At 43.5% G+C, this 19901-nt stretch overlaps 1 protein-coding gene across 1 annotated transcript in view; it reads right to left on the bottom strand.

Annotated features, from left to right (window-relative positions):
* The window catches only part of LOC127653846 (transforming growth factor beta receptor type 3-like), a 202136-nt gene that overhangs the window by 24597 nt on the left and 157638 nt on the right, over nucleotides 1–19901 (bottom strand). Inside the window, exons 8-12 of the mRNA XM_052140627.1 lie at nucleotides 18434–18623; nucleotides 17151–17443; nucleotides 10881–11036; nucleotides 9898–10044; nucleotides 5111–5287 (exon numbers count right to left, since the gene is read on the bottom strand). Coding sequence (XP_051996587.1) covers nucleotides 5111–5287; nucleotides 9898–10044; nucleotides 10881–11036; nucleotides 17151–17443; nucleotides 18434–18623 — 963 coding nt within the window. The remainder of the gene's footprint in view (nucleotides 1–5110; nucleotides 5288–9897; nucleotides 10045–10880; nucleotides 11037–17150; nucleotides 17444–18433; nucleotides 18624–19901) is intronic.

The raw sequence follows: 19901 nt of genomic DNA, 5'->3' as shown, positions 1-19901 counted from the left end.
TCATTCCCTCTAAGAGAACCAGTTGTATGCTTCACGTAACCAAGACGTTTTGTTCAGCTTCCCTGCTTTGTTGGGGGATTGTTTGTAATATCTAATTGGGCAGCACTTTATAATACATGCTCAGTGCAGCATGTCTTGCATTTTGTCTATATGTGCAACAGCAGCAGCAGCGTGTCCATGTGGTAACTCAGTATTTGTGTATTTTCTAGCAGTAGCAAGTCTTGCTCTGCAGCAACAACATCAGCAACAGCATTAGCAGTTCTAGTCCATCAAGACCAATTGAGATATCAATATCTCATACCCATATTCACTTGCTAATGAAAAGTGTTTTCGTGACTGAACAACAGCTATACCATCACCACCTCATGTGAGATATTTATTCAGAGCCCTAAACAATCATTTGAAAATTTAAAGATTACTACTTTAAAGATTTATCTAGAACAAGTGGTTCCTCACAGTGACTCTTGCAAAAAAAAAAATTCTGAGACAAAATGTGCATCTGCTGTAAACAATACAAAAAGAGAGACAGCAAGACCAAGAAGGAAAAGCTGCCTTGACTAATAGAACCATTTTTCATAACTATGAAACTATGAGGCACAGCTGATTCTTGTAGTATTTGATGGATCAGCAGAGTGATGCTTAGATGCTATATATTACCTCTAGTCCTCTGGCAGACACACTCAGTTATCCTTTTTTATTGGTATGAGTGAGTTTTATTTTTCCCCACACATTCTCTCAGGCATCGGTTCAAACCAGCATATAATGCTTGCAGGCTGTCCATTTGTTTTGACAAAGCACACTGTCTAAAGGAGCATTGTAAAATTGGTTATACTTCCAAGAATCACAAAATTCTGATGTCAGATTTCTGTGCCTCGAATAAATCTCAAAGGATCTTTCAGTTGTAACAATTTGGCCATCTGATGCAGTAAAAGCAAACATAACAGACTAGAGCTGTCACAAACATCACATCCCATTTCCTCCATTTAACTGTGCCAAGGTGGGGGTCAGTTTCAAGATTGGCAGACTATAATACAAGAGCATTAACAAGTATGATGCAAACACAGTGATCAGTGAACAGTAGGGATGGGACGATATGTTTCTCACGATTCAGTTCAATATACGATATGAGGTTTATGATTCAAAATAATCTCGATTCAATATGATAACACATAAATGTATGGCAAAAAATGTTATGTATTTTTTTTTTTATATTTGCACAAAAAGCAGATTATAATTTATCATCAAATTAAAGTTCTTTAATCCACAATAAAAATCTTCAAAGTTTAAATAATAAGAGTCTCTCATATACATTTTCACTATAAGAAATTATCACTGTGACAATGTTTGTTAACATACCCCCAACACCCGACTCAGGCTGGCAAGTCATTTGCTGCCGCCTTTTTAGTGAGATCAGGTAGCAGGCTGGTGATGGTACAAACCTATGATTATAGGTCCAAGAACTGACTCACCTCCTTTTTGGTCTTAGGCCTTGGTCAGGCTTCAATTACTGCGGTTTTATCAATTTGGGGCCGCACCTGCCCATGACCCAAGTGGAAGCCCAAGTACCATACTTCCACCCACCCAGTTGCGCACTCTAAACAACCTCAGGACAGCCCTCAGATGTTGCAGATGATGCTGCAAATCATTACTGTAAATAATAATATCATGCAGATTGACAGCGGCGTATGCAGCCTGCGGTCTGAGGATTCGGTGCATGAGCCGCTGAAACACAGCCGGGGTCCCAAATGGAAACATCAAGAATTGCCGTAATCCGAATGGTTTGGAAAATGCCATCTTTTTAAAGGACAAGGTTCTGGTAATCGGTAGGGACAACTGCGTGCCATTACCCCTGCCGTCATTTTGATATGTGCTCTATGAGATTCGTATGACTGGGAAGAGGCGAGAACACATCTAAGAATTCTTCTTGCAACCTGGAAACCTCTGTGACTTGTGATGGTGAGAGGTGGTCTCCAAAAGTGACTGGGGTGACTCGATCGGTGGTTTTTAAGTTCACCTCCTGTCCGAGCTCCTCCCTCTCCAGAACCACCATCGCCAAAGTCATGGGTACTGCCTCTCTCCACAGTTTTAGGGGACTGGGTTGGTAAATCTGATGTGCTCCACCTCTATTCGTTCATTTAACTTCATAATTGATTTCCCAGACTTGCCGTGTGACCTCAAAGGGCCCGTGCCACTTGGCAAATAATTTAGAGCTTGATGTGGAGAGTAATACAAAATTATATCTCCTGGGGTAAATTCCAGTAGCTGAGTACCCCTATTATATAGCTGGCTTTGACGTTCTCCTGTGTTAAATGTCCTAGTTTGTGGAGTTTTACTCTCAGGTCAAGAACATATTGAGATAGTTTTTACTGTTTGAAGGTCCCTCCTCCCAGTTTTCCCGTAGGACGTCAGCACGGCGTGCAGTCGATGCCTGTACAATAATTAAAATGGGGAGAACCCCATGGAGGCTTGGTACTCTGATACTGCAAATAATAGGGGCTAAAGCCACTTGTCCCAATTTTGAGCATCTTTGTGCATGAACTTATGAATCATATTCTTTAGTGTCTGATAACATTGTTCAACTAGGCCGTCCGTTTGAGGGTGGTAAACACTGGTCCGAATCGATTTAATCCCCAATAATTCATACATTTTGTGTAGTGTACATGACATAAACATTGTGCCCTTATAAGTGAGGATTTCTTTTGGACTCCCCACTCAGGAGATTATTCTGAAGAGAGCAACACTATGTGCTACATAGTTAGGTTAAATAAGCGCATGATCCTATACTGATATGACCATAAATCAAGAGCACCAGCCCACAGACATTTTAATACATCACCTCCACACTGATGTTATCATTGGCCTATGAGCCAGACCTTCGGTGGAACACAGAGAAAATATCTAACTAAAAAATGCATGTAATTCAGGACACCTGAATTTACCACTGTCTATCCCAGAAAGACAAAGAGTTAAAGATGTAAACTGGGACCTAAGCAACCACTGATATCAAATATTGCCTAACCTGCCCCCTTTGAAACCCCACTGACTAATGAAATTATGACATGCAGTCAGTCGGACTAAATGTACACACACAGCAGACTGCAGACTTCTTTCACAGCGTTAGACAGGGAGACATCTTTACACACGAATGCACTCCTGCAGCCATACTTTCTCATATACACACAGAACAGTGTTCGATAGATCAGACACATTCACCAACCAGCCGCTTTATTATTACCGCTGGTATTAGTAACATGAAACCATATACAATGAGAAGCACTCATGAGGGTAAATGGTAAAAGCAGATTTTGTTAATTCAAGTGTTTTTGGCAGTTCTTGAATGTGTGTATATGTTTTCTCATTCAATTATTCCATTAGGTTCCCTTATCTGGTTACAGCATTGAAAATGGTTTTATTGAGCCCCTAAGGAAACGTCTCCATCAAAAACCACATATGGGACATGTTTGTATTAGACAATATGATGTGTAGAGTTACTGTGTTGTAAAAAACTATTTCCCTCCATCCTGATTTCTTCTGTTTTTGGTATATCTCATACTAAATTGTTTCAAAAATGAAACAAAAATCGAACATAAAACCAAGGCAATCCGAGTAAACACAAAATACTGTTTTTAAATGATAATATTATATATTGAAGCAAAAAGGTTATCCAACATCAGCTGGGCCTGTGGAAAAGGATACATTTTTGGAAACTATATTTTGTGTTTACTCAGTTTGCCTTTGTTTTATGTTATATCTCGTTTAAAAAAAAAAAAAATAAGTTTGAAAAAATACAAGAAATCAGGATGGGGCAACTGCTTTTTCACAACTGTGTGTATATGTATATTCATACATTCTATGTCCAAAAGTATGTGGATACCTAAAAACTACAACTACAATTGCTTGATTAACATTTATTTCCAAATCATGGGCATTAATTGGGAGTTGCTCCTCCCTTTGCTACTAGATGTTGGATTTGCTGCCATAGACATAAGAGTACTGATGTTGGGAGATAGAGTCTGACTTGCAGCATGCAGGCTAGTCAAGTTCTTTACCTCAGACTCGGTCAACCATTTCACTGGTGGCATCTTGTGACAGTGCCAAATAGAAAGTCATTGAGCTCTTCTGTCCCCCATTCTACTTAAAATGTGTCTAAAGAGATTATATGACTGCATGCTCGTTTTATGCACCTGTTAGTAACGTGTTTAGCTGAAATAGCCAAAACCTTTTTATTAGAAGGTCGTGTCTACATGTTTATGTATTAAGGCTGTCATTAGCTTAAAATGTAAAATTGAATTAATTACGTGATGTGCTGATTAATTCATCGTAATAATAGCAATTATTGAATATTAATATTTACAGAGAGAGGTCCCAAAATAAGGGCAGTGGTGGCTCACCGGTTAAGGCTCTGGGTTACTGACCAGAAGGTCAGGGGTTCAAGCCCCAACACCACCAAGACACCACTGTTGGGCCTTTGAGCAAGGCCCTTGAACCTATCTGCTCCAGGGGTGCCGTATCATGGCTGACCCTGCACTCTGACCCCAGCTTAGCTGGGATATGTAAAAAATAAATAATTTCACCATGTATATGCAGAAATGTATGCATAATGTGTGACAATTGATCACAAAAAAATATTTTATTTATTATTTTCATAACAAATGCAAGTGAATGGTTGCCAAATTTTCAAAGCTCCAAAAAGCACATATAGCCATCTTAAAAGTAATCCATACGACTCCAGTTGATTAATTAATGTCTTCTGATGTGAAACGCTAGGCAGTTTGAACTCCACCCTCATCAACGAGCTGGCCGGAAGTTAATATTTTTAGTCAAAAAAAAAAAAATATTGATCTATTTCTTACAAACACCTAGCGTTTCACTTCAGGAGACAGCTTAAAAATATGGCACCCATTTATTTGCATTGTGTGGACCTACAGAGCTGAAAAATTCTTTCAAAAATCTTTGTGTTCAGCAGAAGAAAATGTAATCTGGGATGTCATAAGGGTGAATAAATCATGAGATAATTTAGATTTTTGAGTGAACTAACCCTTTAATTCAGCCCTAATATGTATATGTACTATATTTATGTATATCTATAAGTACAAGTGCAGATGAATACCTCCACATAGATGGGCCTGTTCTCAGTGATTGTGAGGAATGACTGCATGCTGGGGTAGCGGAAGGGATTGTTATACAGCTCCAAATTAAATGTTACATTGTCCACAGAGTCTACAGCGATATCATCAGGTCCAAAATCAGCTGGGGTATCCTGGTTCTTACGGTATGTGCAGTTGAACTGAGGAGAGAAAAACAGAGAGTAGAGTGGGAAATCTGATATCAGCACTGGACATTACTGGAGCCCTTAGAGATTCAGTGTTAGTGGCAGTTTAGTTAGGACTCTCTGAGAAGTTTATAAAATATTATATTAATGTAAATGAGGCTGCTGCTTGACAGTAATCAATATGCTGCTGTTGTTAGAAGAGAGAGATGCTGCTGCTTGAAATAAGTCAAAATGCTGCTTCAGGACTGGTGTTGCATCTAAGATGAGACATGCTGCTGCTACTGAATAAAATCACTTAACCCCCCTTACGTAAAGCAAGTCTCGGCCTTTGATGCTGGGGAGGAGAAGGGTGAATGCTATGCAAGGCTGCGCTGCTGAACTTGAGTCAAAACCGTTGAGGTGAGAATCATTTTATTTGTTTTGACAGAAGGGTATAATTGTCTGATTGGTTTACGCAGATTGGCCTACGCCATGTGGAGTTTCCTACTTGAACTTAACAGGACATTACAACTGAACTCAACTCAACTTAGGGGAAATATGAAGGAGAGAGAAAGATAATATCTTTGTAGATGTACAGTAAGGACCAGAGTGGCAGTTTTCCCATTAAGCAGGTCAGGAGGAGTTTAGTAAAGACAGATCCTGAGTGTTGGGCCAAGTTCAGACAACTATCAAAATAATTCCCCCTGGCAGTAATACAAGATGTTTGCAATACCTAATCAAATGAGCCTGTTGCATTATTTTCATGTAGGTGATCAAGTAAAAACAGTCATAATTAAACAGTTCCCTCTCAAAAAGCTACACTCTGATGCTGCACTGATTTAGTGCTTTGGGAACAACTTTAGGTGTGACCAGCTGTGAATATGTGTGCAACACGTCAATGAAATTGACCAGAATTTACAGCCTCTGCCGATGACATCATTGGATGCAGCTGTAGCAGGGCTATAAATAGATGCGTCTCGGGTGCATCGTCAGATCTTTTGTCTTCAGAACATTCTGTGTGTGTTGTGCTTCTTGACTGTCATAACTTTCTACTTTCCTCTGTTAGGAGTTAGAATTGTTAGGCAGTGCGCAGAAAACTTTCTCTTTCTCTTTTCTTTTAAAAAAAGAAGAAAAAGAATGACTGATAAACAAAGCAAGCGGTGTGTGTTCCCATGTTTACACTCTATGGCTGAAACAGACACACACCAGTTATGTTTAAAACCCTGATGGTCTTGCACCCAGCCTTGCGGGGGTAGCCCCCCTCGGCACGGGGCGCATGTATCATCCACTTCGACCCTCCCGATACCCCCACGAAACCTCTCCATTCCTGCCGCCTCTGGTGTTTCGGGAGTATTTCCAGAGAAAGAGTCAGGTCGTGTCCCAAATCCACGATCGATTGGTCCGGTTGGTCACGATCGATCTCATGGACGCATACTTTCATATAGATATTCTGCCACAACACAGGAAGTTCCTCAGGTTCGCTTTCGGGGGCGAAGCCTTCCAATATCGGGTTCTTCCATTCGGCCTAGCCCTATCACCCTGCACATTCACGAAATGCATGGATAAAGCACTGGCTCCTTTGTGACTCCGGGGCATCCGCATTCTGAATTACATAGACGACTGGCTGATACTAGCACAGTCTCAAAAACTGGCAGTTCAGCACAGGGATATCGTCTTAGCTCATCTGGTTTTTCTGGGTCTGGGTTCTGGGCGTTGTATGGAATTCGATCACGATGCGGGCACAATTGTCTCCCGCTCAAATCGTGTCTATTCAGAACACCCTGAGCAAAGTCAGGCTAGGCCTTTGGGCCTTCTGCACATGAGACAGTTTCAGTTGTGGCTCAAAGCCAGGGGATTTCATCCAAGTGCCAGTCTCCTAAGGCTAATAAGAGTTACGCGCTGCATGCTTCGTACCCTTTCTATGTGGTTCAGACCCCGGTTCCTTACTTTGAGTCCCACTCTAGGTGCGTCTTGCCGTTGCAAGTTGCTAACGACAGACGCCTCCCTGATGGGATGGGGAGCGGTCTTAAGTGGTCGTCCAGCTCAAGGGGAACAGAAGGGTCATCAGCTCGATTGGCACATCAACTGCCTCGAGTTGATGGCTGTATTTCTAGCCCTAAAATACTTCCTCTAGCATTTGAGAGGCTGCCATGTCCTAGTGCGGGTGGACAACACAGAAGCAGTCTCTTACATAAATCATCAAGGAGGACTACGTTCACACCAGCTGAACACTCTGGCATGTCAGATTCTCCTTTGGGCCCAGGGCAAGCTCCTGTCAGTCAGGGCAGTTTATATCCCTGGAAGCCTGAATGTGGGTGCAGATTTACTGTCCAGACAGAAAATACTGTCGGGGGTGGAAACATACATTTGGGTGAGATTTTACCGGGCAAAAGTGGACCTCTTTGCCTCTCAACAGACAGCGCAATGTCCCCTCTACTTCTCTCTGAGTCACCCAGCCCCCCGGGTCTGGATGTGAAGGCACATACATGGCCCAGAATGCGCCTGTATGTTTTCCCCCGGTTTCTCTGTTCCCGGGAGTCTTGGCCAGAGTTCGTCAGCAAGGGTCCTGCCTCTTACTGATAGCGCCGTGCTGGCCGAACAGGGTATGGTTTTCGTAGATAATGTCTCGCCTCGACGGCTGACCTAGGGCGATTCCGGACAGGGGCGACCTTCTTTCTCAGGTGCAGGGGACAATATTTATCCCCGGCCCGAGCTGTGGAAACTTCATGTTTGGCCCCTGAAGGGTATCAACTGAGGGACACTGGGCTTTCACCTGAAGTTATCGAAACCATTCTAAGTGCTAGGGCTCCCTCTACTAGAAGAAGTTACTCCAATAAATGGGGTGTCTTTGAAAGATGGTGCAGTGCACATAATGCAGATCCAGTTAACTGCCAGATTACTTCAGTTCTGGACTTTCTGCAGGAAAAATTGTCAGCAAGCACATGCCCCGCCACTCTCAGGATTTACGTGGCCGCTCTATCGGCTTGCCATGCCTTGATTGACGGGGTGCCGCTGGGGAGACATCCTCTGCTCACTTGCTTTGTTCCTGGAGCCATGTGACTGAGACCTCCTGCTAGGACCAGGATCCCTTCATGGGACATAGCAATAGTCCTTGAGGGTCTGGTTGAGACCCACTTCGATCCTCTAGAGTCAGCGTCTGATAAACTTCTGACTTTCAAGATGTTTTTTCTTATGGCAATTACTTCTCTAAAAAGAATTAGGGATCTACAGGCTCTGTTTGTCTTGCCAGCCTGCTTAGATTTTGCCCCAGTAATGGCTAAAGCAATTTTGCACCCTCATCCTAAGTCAGCACAGCATCAAAGTGTAGCTTTTTGACAGGGAACGTCTCGGGTTACTTAACTGTAACCCCTGTTCCCTGATAAAAGCGGAACGAGATGCTGCACTTCATTGCCGCACTGGGATGCCCCAGGACTGCTCTTCAGACAAAATACCTGACGATGCACCTGTGACGCATCTATTTATAGCCTTGCTACAGGTGCATTCAATGATGTCATCAGCAGAGGCTATAAATTATGGTAAGTTTCTTTGACATGTTGCACACATATTCACAGCTGGTCACACCTAAAGTTGTTCCCAAAGCACTAAATCAGCGCAGCATCTCGTTCCGCTTTTAACAGGGAACAGGGGTTACAGTTAAGTAACCCGAGATGTACTTTAAAGTGCATAAAGTACAACATAGTTGAATTTGTCTGGATATAACATTGAACATAACATTCGACTCTTTCTGGTAAGATGGCAAAATATTAAAAAGAATATTTAAAATTATATGAGGGTGTGATAAGATAATGTCTAGTAGCTAACGCGTGGTATTCCAGTTTAGCAGGATAATTGTTTTGCTTGCTAACCAAAAGCTTAAAGAAAACATAAGAAAAGTTTTACTTTTACATAGTCAAGAAATTATTACTAGGACAATTTGAAGCATCAGTTATATCATGTGATATGTGATGTAGAATATATTAAAACAAAATAAATGTGTTAATGTATTGATGGTTGGTGATTAAGACTATACAGATCAACAAGCTATATTTTAGGATTAGAAAATATAATATCCACAAAAAAGTTCTGCCAGAACAATTTTTTTAGGGGCAGGATTTTTACAGGGTCTTTTGTCAGGCATGTCAATGGACAGTCAAATCTGCTTCCCCTGTCACTCTATGTAATTAGACAAACACATTCACTCTCATTATATAATAAAACAACTAAACACTAAAAGTTTAAAAGTGCACTCATTAATTTTCAAAACTTGTCATCTTCGACATAAACTGACACCTAGCACTGTGAATGCAGCATCATTCAAACACAATAGTCTTCAGTGACCAGTTCTACATTGTAGAAATTCACTATAAACTGTTTATTTAATACATGACTGAAAGTGTCCAATAACAAGGTGGTAACTGAGATTAAGCAAGTAATATTCAACTGTGATCATAACATGGCAGCCCCCTCCATGTAAAATAAAACAGCTTTTACAAGGTTACTGATATGACTGCAATCTTCATCTTATGTCAGTGGTCATGATTTTATACATATATTTCAAAATTACTATTTATTTTACTACTAAGTAAAACTTTTTAAAATAGGAAAAATTAATGAGTTCACCTTTAACATGTAAATAAATATCATACCAAGATAGTGGTGTGATGTCCACTCTCTGGTAAAATTCTTTCTGTCACCTCCGGGTCTCCAGGGAATACAACATCTCCTGACTCCAGATCTTCATGTTCAACAGGCCAGCCACTCCCATCCCTTTGTTCTGATTGGCTAATAACAATCTATCAATCACAAACACACATAGCTCACAACTGCTCAGTATTAAGGCAAGGTCAAACGCAACAATTTCCTAACACTCTTAACATTTCCTCCTGAAAACTTTCCTTTGGAATGACATTGCTTGACTCAGAGATACCTAAAAGTATTCTTGCCACAGGTCTGCCAAAACAGATGAGAAAGCTTGATTTAAGACATGGGAATGCACAATTTCATGTTTCGATGTTACTCGCAAGGCAGATGAAGAAAAAAAAATGCTCTCCTTCTCATTGTAAAAAGTACTCCAATCCATTCACATTATAATTTGAGAATCACCTCCCCATGTGAGCTTGGGATAGTCTGTGGATTCAAATGTGACAGAGGCCTGTGAACATTGTCCCACGGAGGTGAAATGTTGAAATGTATTCAAGACTTGCCAATTTGTCACAGAACTGTCATGGAAAACAACCTCCTTTGATGTTTTCTGGATCTCTCTCAGAGCCAGTTCTAGACCCTGACCACATGGGTCACATCTTTTTAATTGCCCCTGAGGCTTAGAGTTCAGAATAAAGGATAAATATTTGGAAGGTCGCCCAGTTTTCTAATGGCTTGAAGTCTAAAATATGTTGTTAGGAATTTCCGTTAGAAATGATCGCAGAAGATCAGTGTGGAAGTGAATCATCCCTAGTGCATGATAATACACATGCAGGACAAGAAAACACAAAAAAAGATACCTTATATCAGAGGGGACAATGCACCTTAGCTGAGTCTGAACATCAACACATTTCAGACAGAGTAAAACTAACAAAGACTAGATTACATGGTCTGAGATTATTGATTAAACATTGGCTTTAGTACTCACTGAATTGATATAGAAGACCACCGGGCTGGGGTGGGAGGGGTATTTTGTGGTTTGGCAGCCAGACAGGGGAGTCTCCAGTATATAGTGGGTGTTGTTGGAAGTTGCTTTACATTGGGAGTCCTGAAGAGTGATGTTGACTTTACAAAACCCATTTGCCTGAGACATCATTAAGGAAACATAAATTAAAAAAACATTCTTGACATTTGACAACATATCACACAAGATCTATTATCAAGATGTTGAATTAAAAGTCTGAGATCCATAATGTATTTTAAAATTTAACAAAAAATTATGTGTGTTCCCACTGACAAACAAGACTTACAATTTGGTCCTGGTCTAACTCCGACCATAACTATTTTGATTGTAAAATAAGGGTTCCCTTTACAAAAAGCTTCACTACGATGTTGCGCTGCTAAGCGCTACGGGGAACAGCTTTAGCTGTGAGCCAAGCTGAATAATGTGTGGAACACGTCAATGAACATTGACCGGAATTTATAGCCTCGGCTGATGTAATCATTAGATGCACCTGAGGCCAGGCTATAAATGGATACGTCACCAGGTGTCGTCAGAAACTCTTTTTTCAGAGCGATTCTGTTTCTGTGTGTTTCACACACCCTGTCAAAACATTCTTTCCTCTGTTAGGAGATAGAATCAGTTAGGCAGTGTGCAGTGAACGTTGTTCTATTTTTCTCTTCTGTTAAAAAAAAAAAAAGAGAATGACTGAAAGCCGCAAACGGTGCGTGTTCCCCTCTTCTCGCTCTATAGCTGAAGACGGCACACATCAGTTTTTGCTGTTTGTTTGGGGGTAAGAGCACGCTGCTCTCGCGTTGCAGCAGGGCGGGTGCGAGCACTGCAATTTGCTTTAACAGGCAGAGTGCATCGTGCTCGCCTCGCTTGCTTCCGGGAGTCAGTACTCACGAAAAGATCGTTCGTGGGGCTCGTGCATGGATTTGGCTGAGGAGCAAGAGACGGGTTGACCCCTTACTCACACTCTCTCCCCAAACCCAGCTGGTCCTTCACATGATCTCGAAGCGCGTTCCGACGCTTCTTCGGATCATGAGGTGGATCGCGATTCTCTTCCCGCCTCCGAGCTTTCTGTCCGCGATAAAAAATCTACGGAGGAATTGCTCGATGTTGTTACTCGTGCGGTTGCCAGATTGGACTGGCCACGTGAAAAAGAGACCCCCAAACGCTCCAAATTAGGGGATAGATTTTATCTTCCAGTCTAAGAAAGGGAACGCCTCATGGGTCCCTTCCCTTTCTTTGATAACCTCCATGAAGAGCTTTTTCGCTCATGGAGAACCCCTAAAAAAAAAAAAAAGAAAGAAAAAATATATATATATATATAAAAAATATATATATATTTTCTTCCCGTGTTCACATACCCTCGACGTCATTATATTCGACTATCGTGGGTGCTGAGGCACAGGGGTATTCAGTGATGCCGCCGGTCGAAGAGACGCTTGCGGGCTATCTCTCGCCGGGCACGGCATCGTCACTTAAGAAGCCCTCTCTCCCCTCAAAGCCTTGTAGGACAACATCCACTTTAGTGGGAAGGGCTTATCAAGCAGCAGGTCAGGCTGGTGCTGCTCTGCACACTATGCTGTTTTTCAGGCGTACCAGGCTGACCTCCTGGACGACCTGAGTGTGGGTTCTGCGCATGACGAGCAAGCCTCAGACCCACCTCGGTCCTGACTGAAGGGAGGCTCAAAAGCAAAGCGTGGCGAGTCGTGCTCCTCCTCCCAGGGATTGGGGACAGTCTCGCCGCCCTCGCCAGCCCCCGAAGCAAGACCTCAGGACTATAAATTCTAGTAAGAGAAAACCCTGACGGTCTTGCGCCTAGATTAAGGGGTAGCTCCCCTCGGGACGGGGCGTGTGCTTCACTTCACCCCTCCCGTTACCCCCTCGAAGCCCCTCCATTCCCACCACCTCTTGGTGTTTCGGGTTGCAGAGGCTTCCATCAAAATTGGGTGTTTTCGCTGTTCCTGCATTTTATTCAGGACGCGAAACACCCGACAACCCCTCAACAGGAAGTGTTAAAATATAATACCCATCTCAGAGATCCTGGCAGCGTGGAAACTTCTGCCGGTTATATTCTTTTCTGTAGGTCTTATAAGGGCGTCAGGATTTAATTCTCTCGCCGCTTTTCCGTGTTTCAACGGCGTGTTCTCACTACCATAAACCGGATTTCTTTTTTTTGTAAAAAAAAAAAAACTCAATCTCCTGGTTAAAGGGGCCATGGTATGTGTTCCCCTTCCAGAGAGAGAGTTAGGTTATTACACTAAATACTTCCCGTTTCCCATGGAGGGTGAGGGGTGGCGTCTGGCTTAGATCTTAAAGCTTGAACTACCCATGGGTGTTCAAGTCCAAGATGATGCCTGTCAAGACGGTCGTGTCTCAAGCCCTACAACTCTTTGGCTGGTTACCATCGATCTTATGATGCACTTCTATACTTAATTTAGAAGTTCTGCCACAACATGGAAAGTTCCTGAGGTTCACTTCCGGGGGCGAAGTCTTCCAGGGTCAGGTTCTTTCACTCAGCCTAGCCCTTTTTACCCGCACATTCACAATGCATGATGGCTGGCTCCTTGCGACTCTGGGGCATCTGCATTCTGAATTACGTAGACGACTGGCTGATCCTAGCGCAGTTCCAGGAACTGGCAGTTCAGCACAGGGACATCGTCTTAGCTCATCTGTTTCTCTGGGGTTGAGGCTCAACGCCAAGAAAAGCGTCCTCTCTCCCACTCAGAACACTGTCTATCGGGGCATCGTATGGAGTTCTATCACAATGCGGGAACAACTGTCTCCCGCTAGGATTGAGTCCATTCAGATCACCCTGAGCAAAGTCAGGCTAGGTCAAGGTTGCACTGTTATCAGTATCAACGATTTCCAGGTCTCAGGGTGAACGCCTCCACGGTGATCCCTCTGGACCTTCTGCTCATGAGACTGTTTTTGTTGTGGCCAAAAGCCAGGGGATTTCTTCCAAGGGCCCAAACCCCTGGGCTAAATAGGGTTACGTGCCTCAGGCTTCGTTCCCTTTCTATGTGGTTCAGACCCCGGTTTTCTGCCTTGGGTCCCACTCTAGGTGCGTCTTGTTGTTGCAGACTGCTAACGACAGACGCCTCCCTGACGGGCGGGGTAGCGGCCTTAAGTGGTCGTCCAGCTTAAGGGGATAGGAGGGTCATCAGCTCGGTTGTCACAGTCACTGTCTCGGGTTGATGGCTGTATTTCTGGCCCTGAAATACCTCCTCCTGAGGCTGCCATGTCTTGGTGCGGGTGGACATTATAGTGGTAGCCTCTTACATAAATCTTCAAGGAGACCCACGTTCTTGTCAGCTGTATCTCTGAAATGTCGGATTCTCCTTAGGTCCCAGGGTAAGCTCCTGTCACTCAGGTCAGTTATATCCCTGGATGCCCGTATACGAGAGCAGATTTACGGTCCAGACAGGAAATACCAACAGGGGAGTTAAGAACTCCACCCTAAGGTAGTAGTTGCCCAGAGTTCGCCAGCAAGGGTTTTTGCCTCTTACTGATAGCACCGCGCTGGCCGAACAGGACTTGGTTCTTGGAGCTAATCTCTTCCCTCGACAACTCGCCTTGGGCGATTCCGAACAGGAAGGATCTTCTATCTCAGGCACAAGGCAATATTTCATCCCTGCCCCGAATTGTGGAATCTTTCATGTTTGGCCCCTAAGGGTACCAACTAAGGGACACAGGGCTTTCTCCTGAGGTTATCGAGACCTTTTTAAATACCAGGCTTTTTCTACTTGGAACAAGTTTGGGTGAGATCTTAGGGCAGAAGAGGACCTCTTCGCCTCTATGGATAGCGCAATGTCTCCTCTACTTCTCCATGAAATCACCCAGCCCCCTTGGGTCTGGACGTTAAGACACATACATGACCCAGAATGCGTCTGTATGCATTTCTTTCCCCAGTTTCTCTGCTCCCGGGAGTCTTGGCGATGTTCACCAGCAAGGGTCTTGCCTCGTATTAATGGCGCTGCGCTGGCCGAACAGGATATGTTTCTCGGAGCTAATTCCTCTCCTCAATGGCTCGCCTTGGGTGATTCCGAACAGGGAGGACCTTCTCATCCTTGGCCCGAATTGTGAAACCTTTCATTCTGGCCCCTAAGGGTACCAAATGGGGTTCACAGGGTTTTCTCTTGGGGTTATCGAGACCATTTCTAGTGCTAGGGCTCCCTCCACTTGGAACTGATCTGGGTAGATTTTACAGGGCAGAAGAGGACCTCTTTGCCTCTGTTGATAGCGCAATGTCTCCTCTACTTCTCCCCGAGTCGCCCAGTCCCCCCCTCCCCCTCGGGAGGGGCTGAACGTAGTAACGCAAATGCGCCTGCATGCGTTTCCTTCTACTAAAGTTCTTATTACAGAACCAGCTAATTGCCAGTTTGCTTCAGTTCTGGATTTTCTGTAGAAAGAACTGTCAGCGGGCACTTGCCTCGCCACTGCCAGGTTCTATGTGGCCACTAAGGTTTGCAAAAAAAGAGGTTTGCCTCAAAGAGGCATCCTCATTATTGCCCGGGCCTACGAGGCGCGCGGTCAAGCTTCGCCAGTAGGTTTCAGGGTGCACTCTACCAGAGGGCTCTCCTCCTCTAAAACCTTGGCTAGCAAGTTTGTGATGTGGCAGGTTGTCCTCTCCACACACATTCATTAGATTTTTATAGTTTGGATGTTTTGCCACTCCGGGCTCTTATGCCCTTGAGTCGACATCTCAAGCTCATGTCTGGACAAGTTTGTGATGCGGCAGGCTGGTCCTCTCCGCTCACATTCATCAGTTTTTATGACAAGTTTGTGTTGCGATAGGGTTCTCTTCGCACACATTCATCGAACTTTATGGGCTAGATGCTTTGCTACTCCAGACTCTTATGTCCAGGAGTCGACATCTCAGCCCATGCCTAAACAAGTTTGTGATGCGGCAGGTTGTCCTCTCCGCACACATTCATTGGACTTTTTAGTTTGGATGTTCTGCACTCCGGGCTCTTATGCCCTTGAGTCGACATCTCAGCTCATGCCTGAACAAGTTTGTGATGCGGCAGGCTGGTCCTCCGCTCACATTCATCAGTTTTTATGACAAGTTTGTGGTGCGATAGGGTTCTCTTCGCACACATTCATTGAACTTTATGGATTAGATGCTTTGCTACTCCGGGCTCTTATGCCTTTGAATCGACATCTCAGCTCATGCCTGAACAAGTTTGTGATGCGGCAGGCTGGTCCTCTCCGCACACATTCATCAAAATTGAATGGTTTAGATGTTTATGCTACTCCGGGCTCTTATGCCCTTGAGTCGACATCTGAAGCTCATGTCTGAGACCTCTCGCGTTTTTGTGAGTACACTGCACAACCATAGGGGTCCGGACAGCCCCAAGTGCGGCGGCGTGGGTATTGCGTTCCCCGTAGCGCTTAGCAGCGCAACATCGTAGTGAAGCTTTTTGTAAAGGGAACGTCTCGGGTTACACGTGTAACCCTTGTTCCCTGAAAAAAGCGGAACGAGATGTTGCGCTGCTTTGCCGCACTGGGACGTCCCAGGACTGCTCTTCAAAAAGAAGTATCTGACGACACCTGGTGATGTATCCATTTATAGCCTGGCCTCAGTTGCATCTAATGATTACATCAGCCGAGGCTATAAATTCCGGTCAATGTTCATTGATGTGTTCCACACATTATTCAGCTCGGCTCACAGCTAAAGCTGTTCCCCGTAGCGCTTAGCAGCGCAACATCTCGTTCCGCTTTTTTCAGGGAACAAGGGTTACAAATGTAACCCGAGACGTTTTCTCTCCCTTCTGAAGTGGTCAATTACGCCACCTCTGGTTTCATTAGGACTGACATCAATGCATACAACCCACACAGTCTGGGAATATTCACACTGCATCTGCTAGGTTCACACACAACACTTCTGAGCTTCTTTAACCTTTTCACTATGTTCATACATTCCTACAAAAATTTGAAATACTTTTTTAGCACTAACTGTGCCCTTTGAACTCCTTGCAGCAGCTTCAATGTTGTATAATAGCCGTGGTGCATTATTGTCTCTTTTTCAAAGAGTTACATTTATTGAGCCTAATTAATAAAACATAAGCAGAACAAAATTGTGTGTAAATGCATTCTTTTTAAATTGTCCCATTGAATTGAATTCTCTATTTCTTCTTGCTACTTAGGCACTTCAAATTGCAATTGTGACAAGCACCACCAGCCTCTAACCCTTGTAAACAAAAGGTTGTCCACTGTCTCTGATAGGTCAATTATTTTGTTTGATACCTGTAGTGTTTCCTTGTCAATGCTGACCACCATCTTATTCTTCTCACACTGCACATTGAATCCTACGCTCTGAGCACCCTGCTGCTCCTCAGGAGCCCCAACCGGATACACTCGCTCCTCCAGAGATGGGAACAGAGGTGGGAATGGCAGGCCTTTCTCCAGGGAGGGCAGCAAGGGGAAGGGCAGCCCTGTCCGCACAGGGGAGTCCCGGGTGCTGGGTTTAGGAAGTGGGTCGGCATTGCGGAGAATAGACAGTTCTGGTGGAAACATGCCATCATCCATAATCCCTAGATCTGGAAGTGACATCAGTCAAGATTAAATCATCAATCTGGCCTGACATCTTCAGAGGCAGAGAGCAGCAGACAGTACTATGAACGTACTGGTGTTTGTGGCATGACCCATGTGGTAATTGTTTTGTATACATAATGTTAAACACTTTTTTTGTAGTTAATGAAGATGCAAGGAAATCACACAAAGCCAACATAGCTAAAACCAAATAAAATTAGCACACAATGTATACACTACTTTACAGGTTTTAAATTGTGCCCAAAATGCAAATACATGTAATTATATTCTGATAAATTACAAAGACCATGTTTACATCCACATCTGTTTGTCCATATTCTGGATGAGGCTTTTGAAAAAGATGTTTACATGCTTCACAGCTATTGGAAAGTTCAGAAATGTAATCAACATAATCCCAATAAGCATAGACATACAAATAATTTTCCTGCTATTCTCTACTGGAAATACTAAAGATGCTCACTCTTACCATTAATTACAGTGAATCTTACAGTAACATTTCAATCAAAACATTAATTTTCATTAATGTCCTTAACAACAACACACACAATGAATTGCAAAATGTAGGTCACAAGAGTCTTATTTAAATGTATTTAAAATGTTAGTTAAAAAATATCCAGTCCCCTCTTTGATCCAAAAATGTGTTTCTTCAATAGCTTTCCACAATATAATATCACCCAGAATTACCTTTGTTTGGACATGCACATATATAAATTAATGTTCAGTCAAGGTAGTTATTCTGAATAAGGATTTACATTACCCAAAATTCTAATTAATGCAGATATATGTCAGCTGTTTTAAGATTTCTAGAAACTGGAATATTGGTTTAATCTGGTTATGGCAATCAGGTTAATGCATTTATATAACACTTCTGTTATTGAAATAGTCTTTAGAGCTACATCTAAAATATCTCTAACCCTTACAAAACAAAATAAGATATCTTATGCTGTATGTTTCTTGTCTTTGGTTACTACTCTTGCCTTGTTCTCTGAGGCGCATGTTGAAGTGGTTGGCGACGGGGGTGTTGGTGTAGGAAGTCACGGGTTTGAATCCGTTCTCCTCTGCCCACAGGATCAGAGCCTGAGGTCCTGCAGGCAGCTGCTGCTTCACTGTCTTTGACACCTGCATTAGCCTTTCAGTGGCTTCAGTCAGACTGACAGTGTCTGATGTCTGAGAAGGACAGAAGGACAGATATCACATTAAATTCACATACAGATATACAAAGTAGTACAGTCACAAATGGTCAGAAAAGAAATACAATGGTTTATACAACAGTTAGATCTAGTCATAATGTGATTGGACAAAAGGTGTTCCAAGAGTGCAGATATTTAGTCTAACAGTGCTAGGACATTTCACAATTGAAAAACCTAGAGGACCAGGCTGCATTCCTCTTCACTATTAACATCCATCCACTAACTCCCCTAAGTGCTTCCCCTCAGAGGAATCGCCACTGCCATAATGGAAGTCCGTTCCACTTTGTACCAACGACTCAGTGAGAATTATTACTTTCCATTTTGAGAGGCAACACAGGATGGATTTTAAGAAGTGCTTATCTTAGTGTATGCAGTTCATCATTGGTGAGGAATCCCACAACATGTGAGTCGCATGGCCATGTGACTTGTGGTAGGCCGACGAGGACGCGGAGGAGATGGAAGCTGAGCAGCAGGCTGACCTTCGATTCTCTCTGTCACTCTCCCTGGATTCGGCTCAACGTTCTCCCGTGGAGTTTACATATGGTCATTTGCATCCTAGTCCTGAGGCCCACACATCGGTTTCCTTTGGCACTGTGGACAAAGACACCATATCTACACTGGTGCTAGATTCCGAGGATATTGCCACCGGCCAGTCTGAGGCCTTGCCTCCTAGTGGTCGGATTTCCAGGCCCTCTGAAACTATTACAGAGTTGCTTGAGGTTATTACACGTGCAGTAGAGAAACTGCACCTGGACTGGCCAAATGAAAAGCAGTCAGAGGATCGTGAATCCATCTTGGACGACTGTTTCTAAGCGTGCAAACGCTCAACTACACCTTGTAGGCATAGATTTAAAAGTCCTGGGATCTTACTCGGTCAGGATTACAAACCAGTCGGCCTCTGAGTTTTCTAATTTGTGTCAAGCTTCTGACCACGGATATATTATTTAGGTCCTAATGATGGAGGAGACACTGGTGGCCCATCTCTCTCCTTCTTCGGTGGCCACATGGAAGATAGTAGCCTACTCTTACCTCAATGCCGTGCAGGATGACTTAGTCTTTGTTGAACAAGGCCTACCTGACTTCAAGTCAAGCGGTTTCAGCTTTGTACATGCTGGCAGTTTTGCAAGCCTACCAAGCCCATTTTATGAGATATTTAGATGACGGAGCTGGGCAGGATACTGAGGCCGACATGGAACTACGGCAGGCTTCTGGTTTGGCACTGAGAGCTACCAAAGACATTGCTTGTGCCATTGGT

Source organism: Xyrauchen texanus, chromosome 13 (genome assembly GCF_025860055.1).
Source record: "Xyrauchen texanus isolate HMW12.3.18 chromosome 13, RBS_HiC_50CHRs, whole genome shotgun sequence".
In the NCBI taxonomy this organism is placed as follows: domain Eukaryota; kingdom Metazoa; phylum Chordata; class Actinopteri; order Cypriniformes; family Catostomidae; genus Xyrauchen; species Xyrauchen texanus.
Note: the sequence above shows the minus strand (reverse complement) of the source record. Positions and strands in the feature narration are given on the sequence as shown.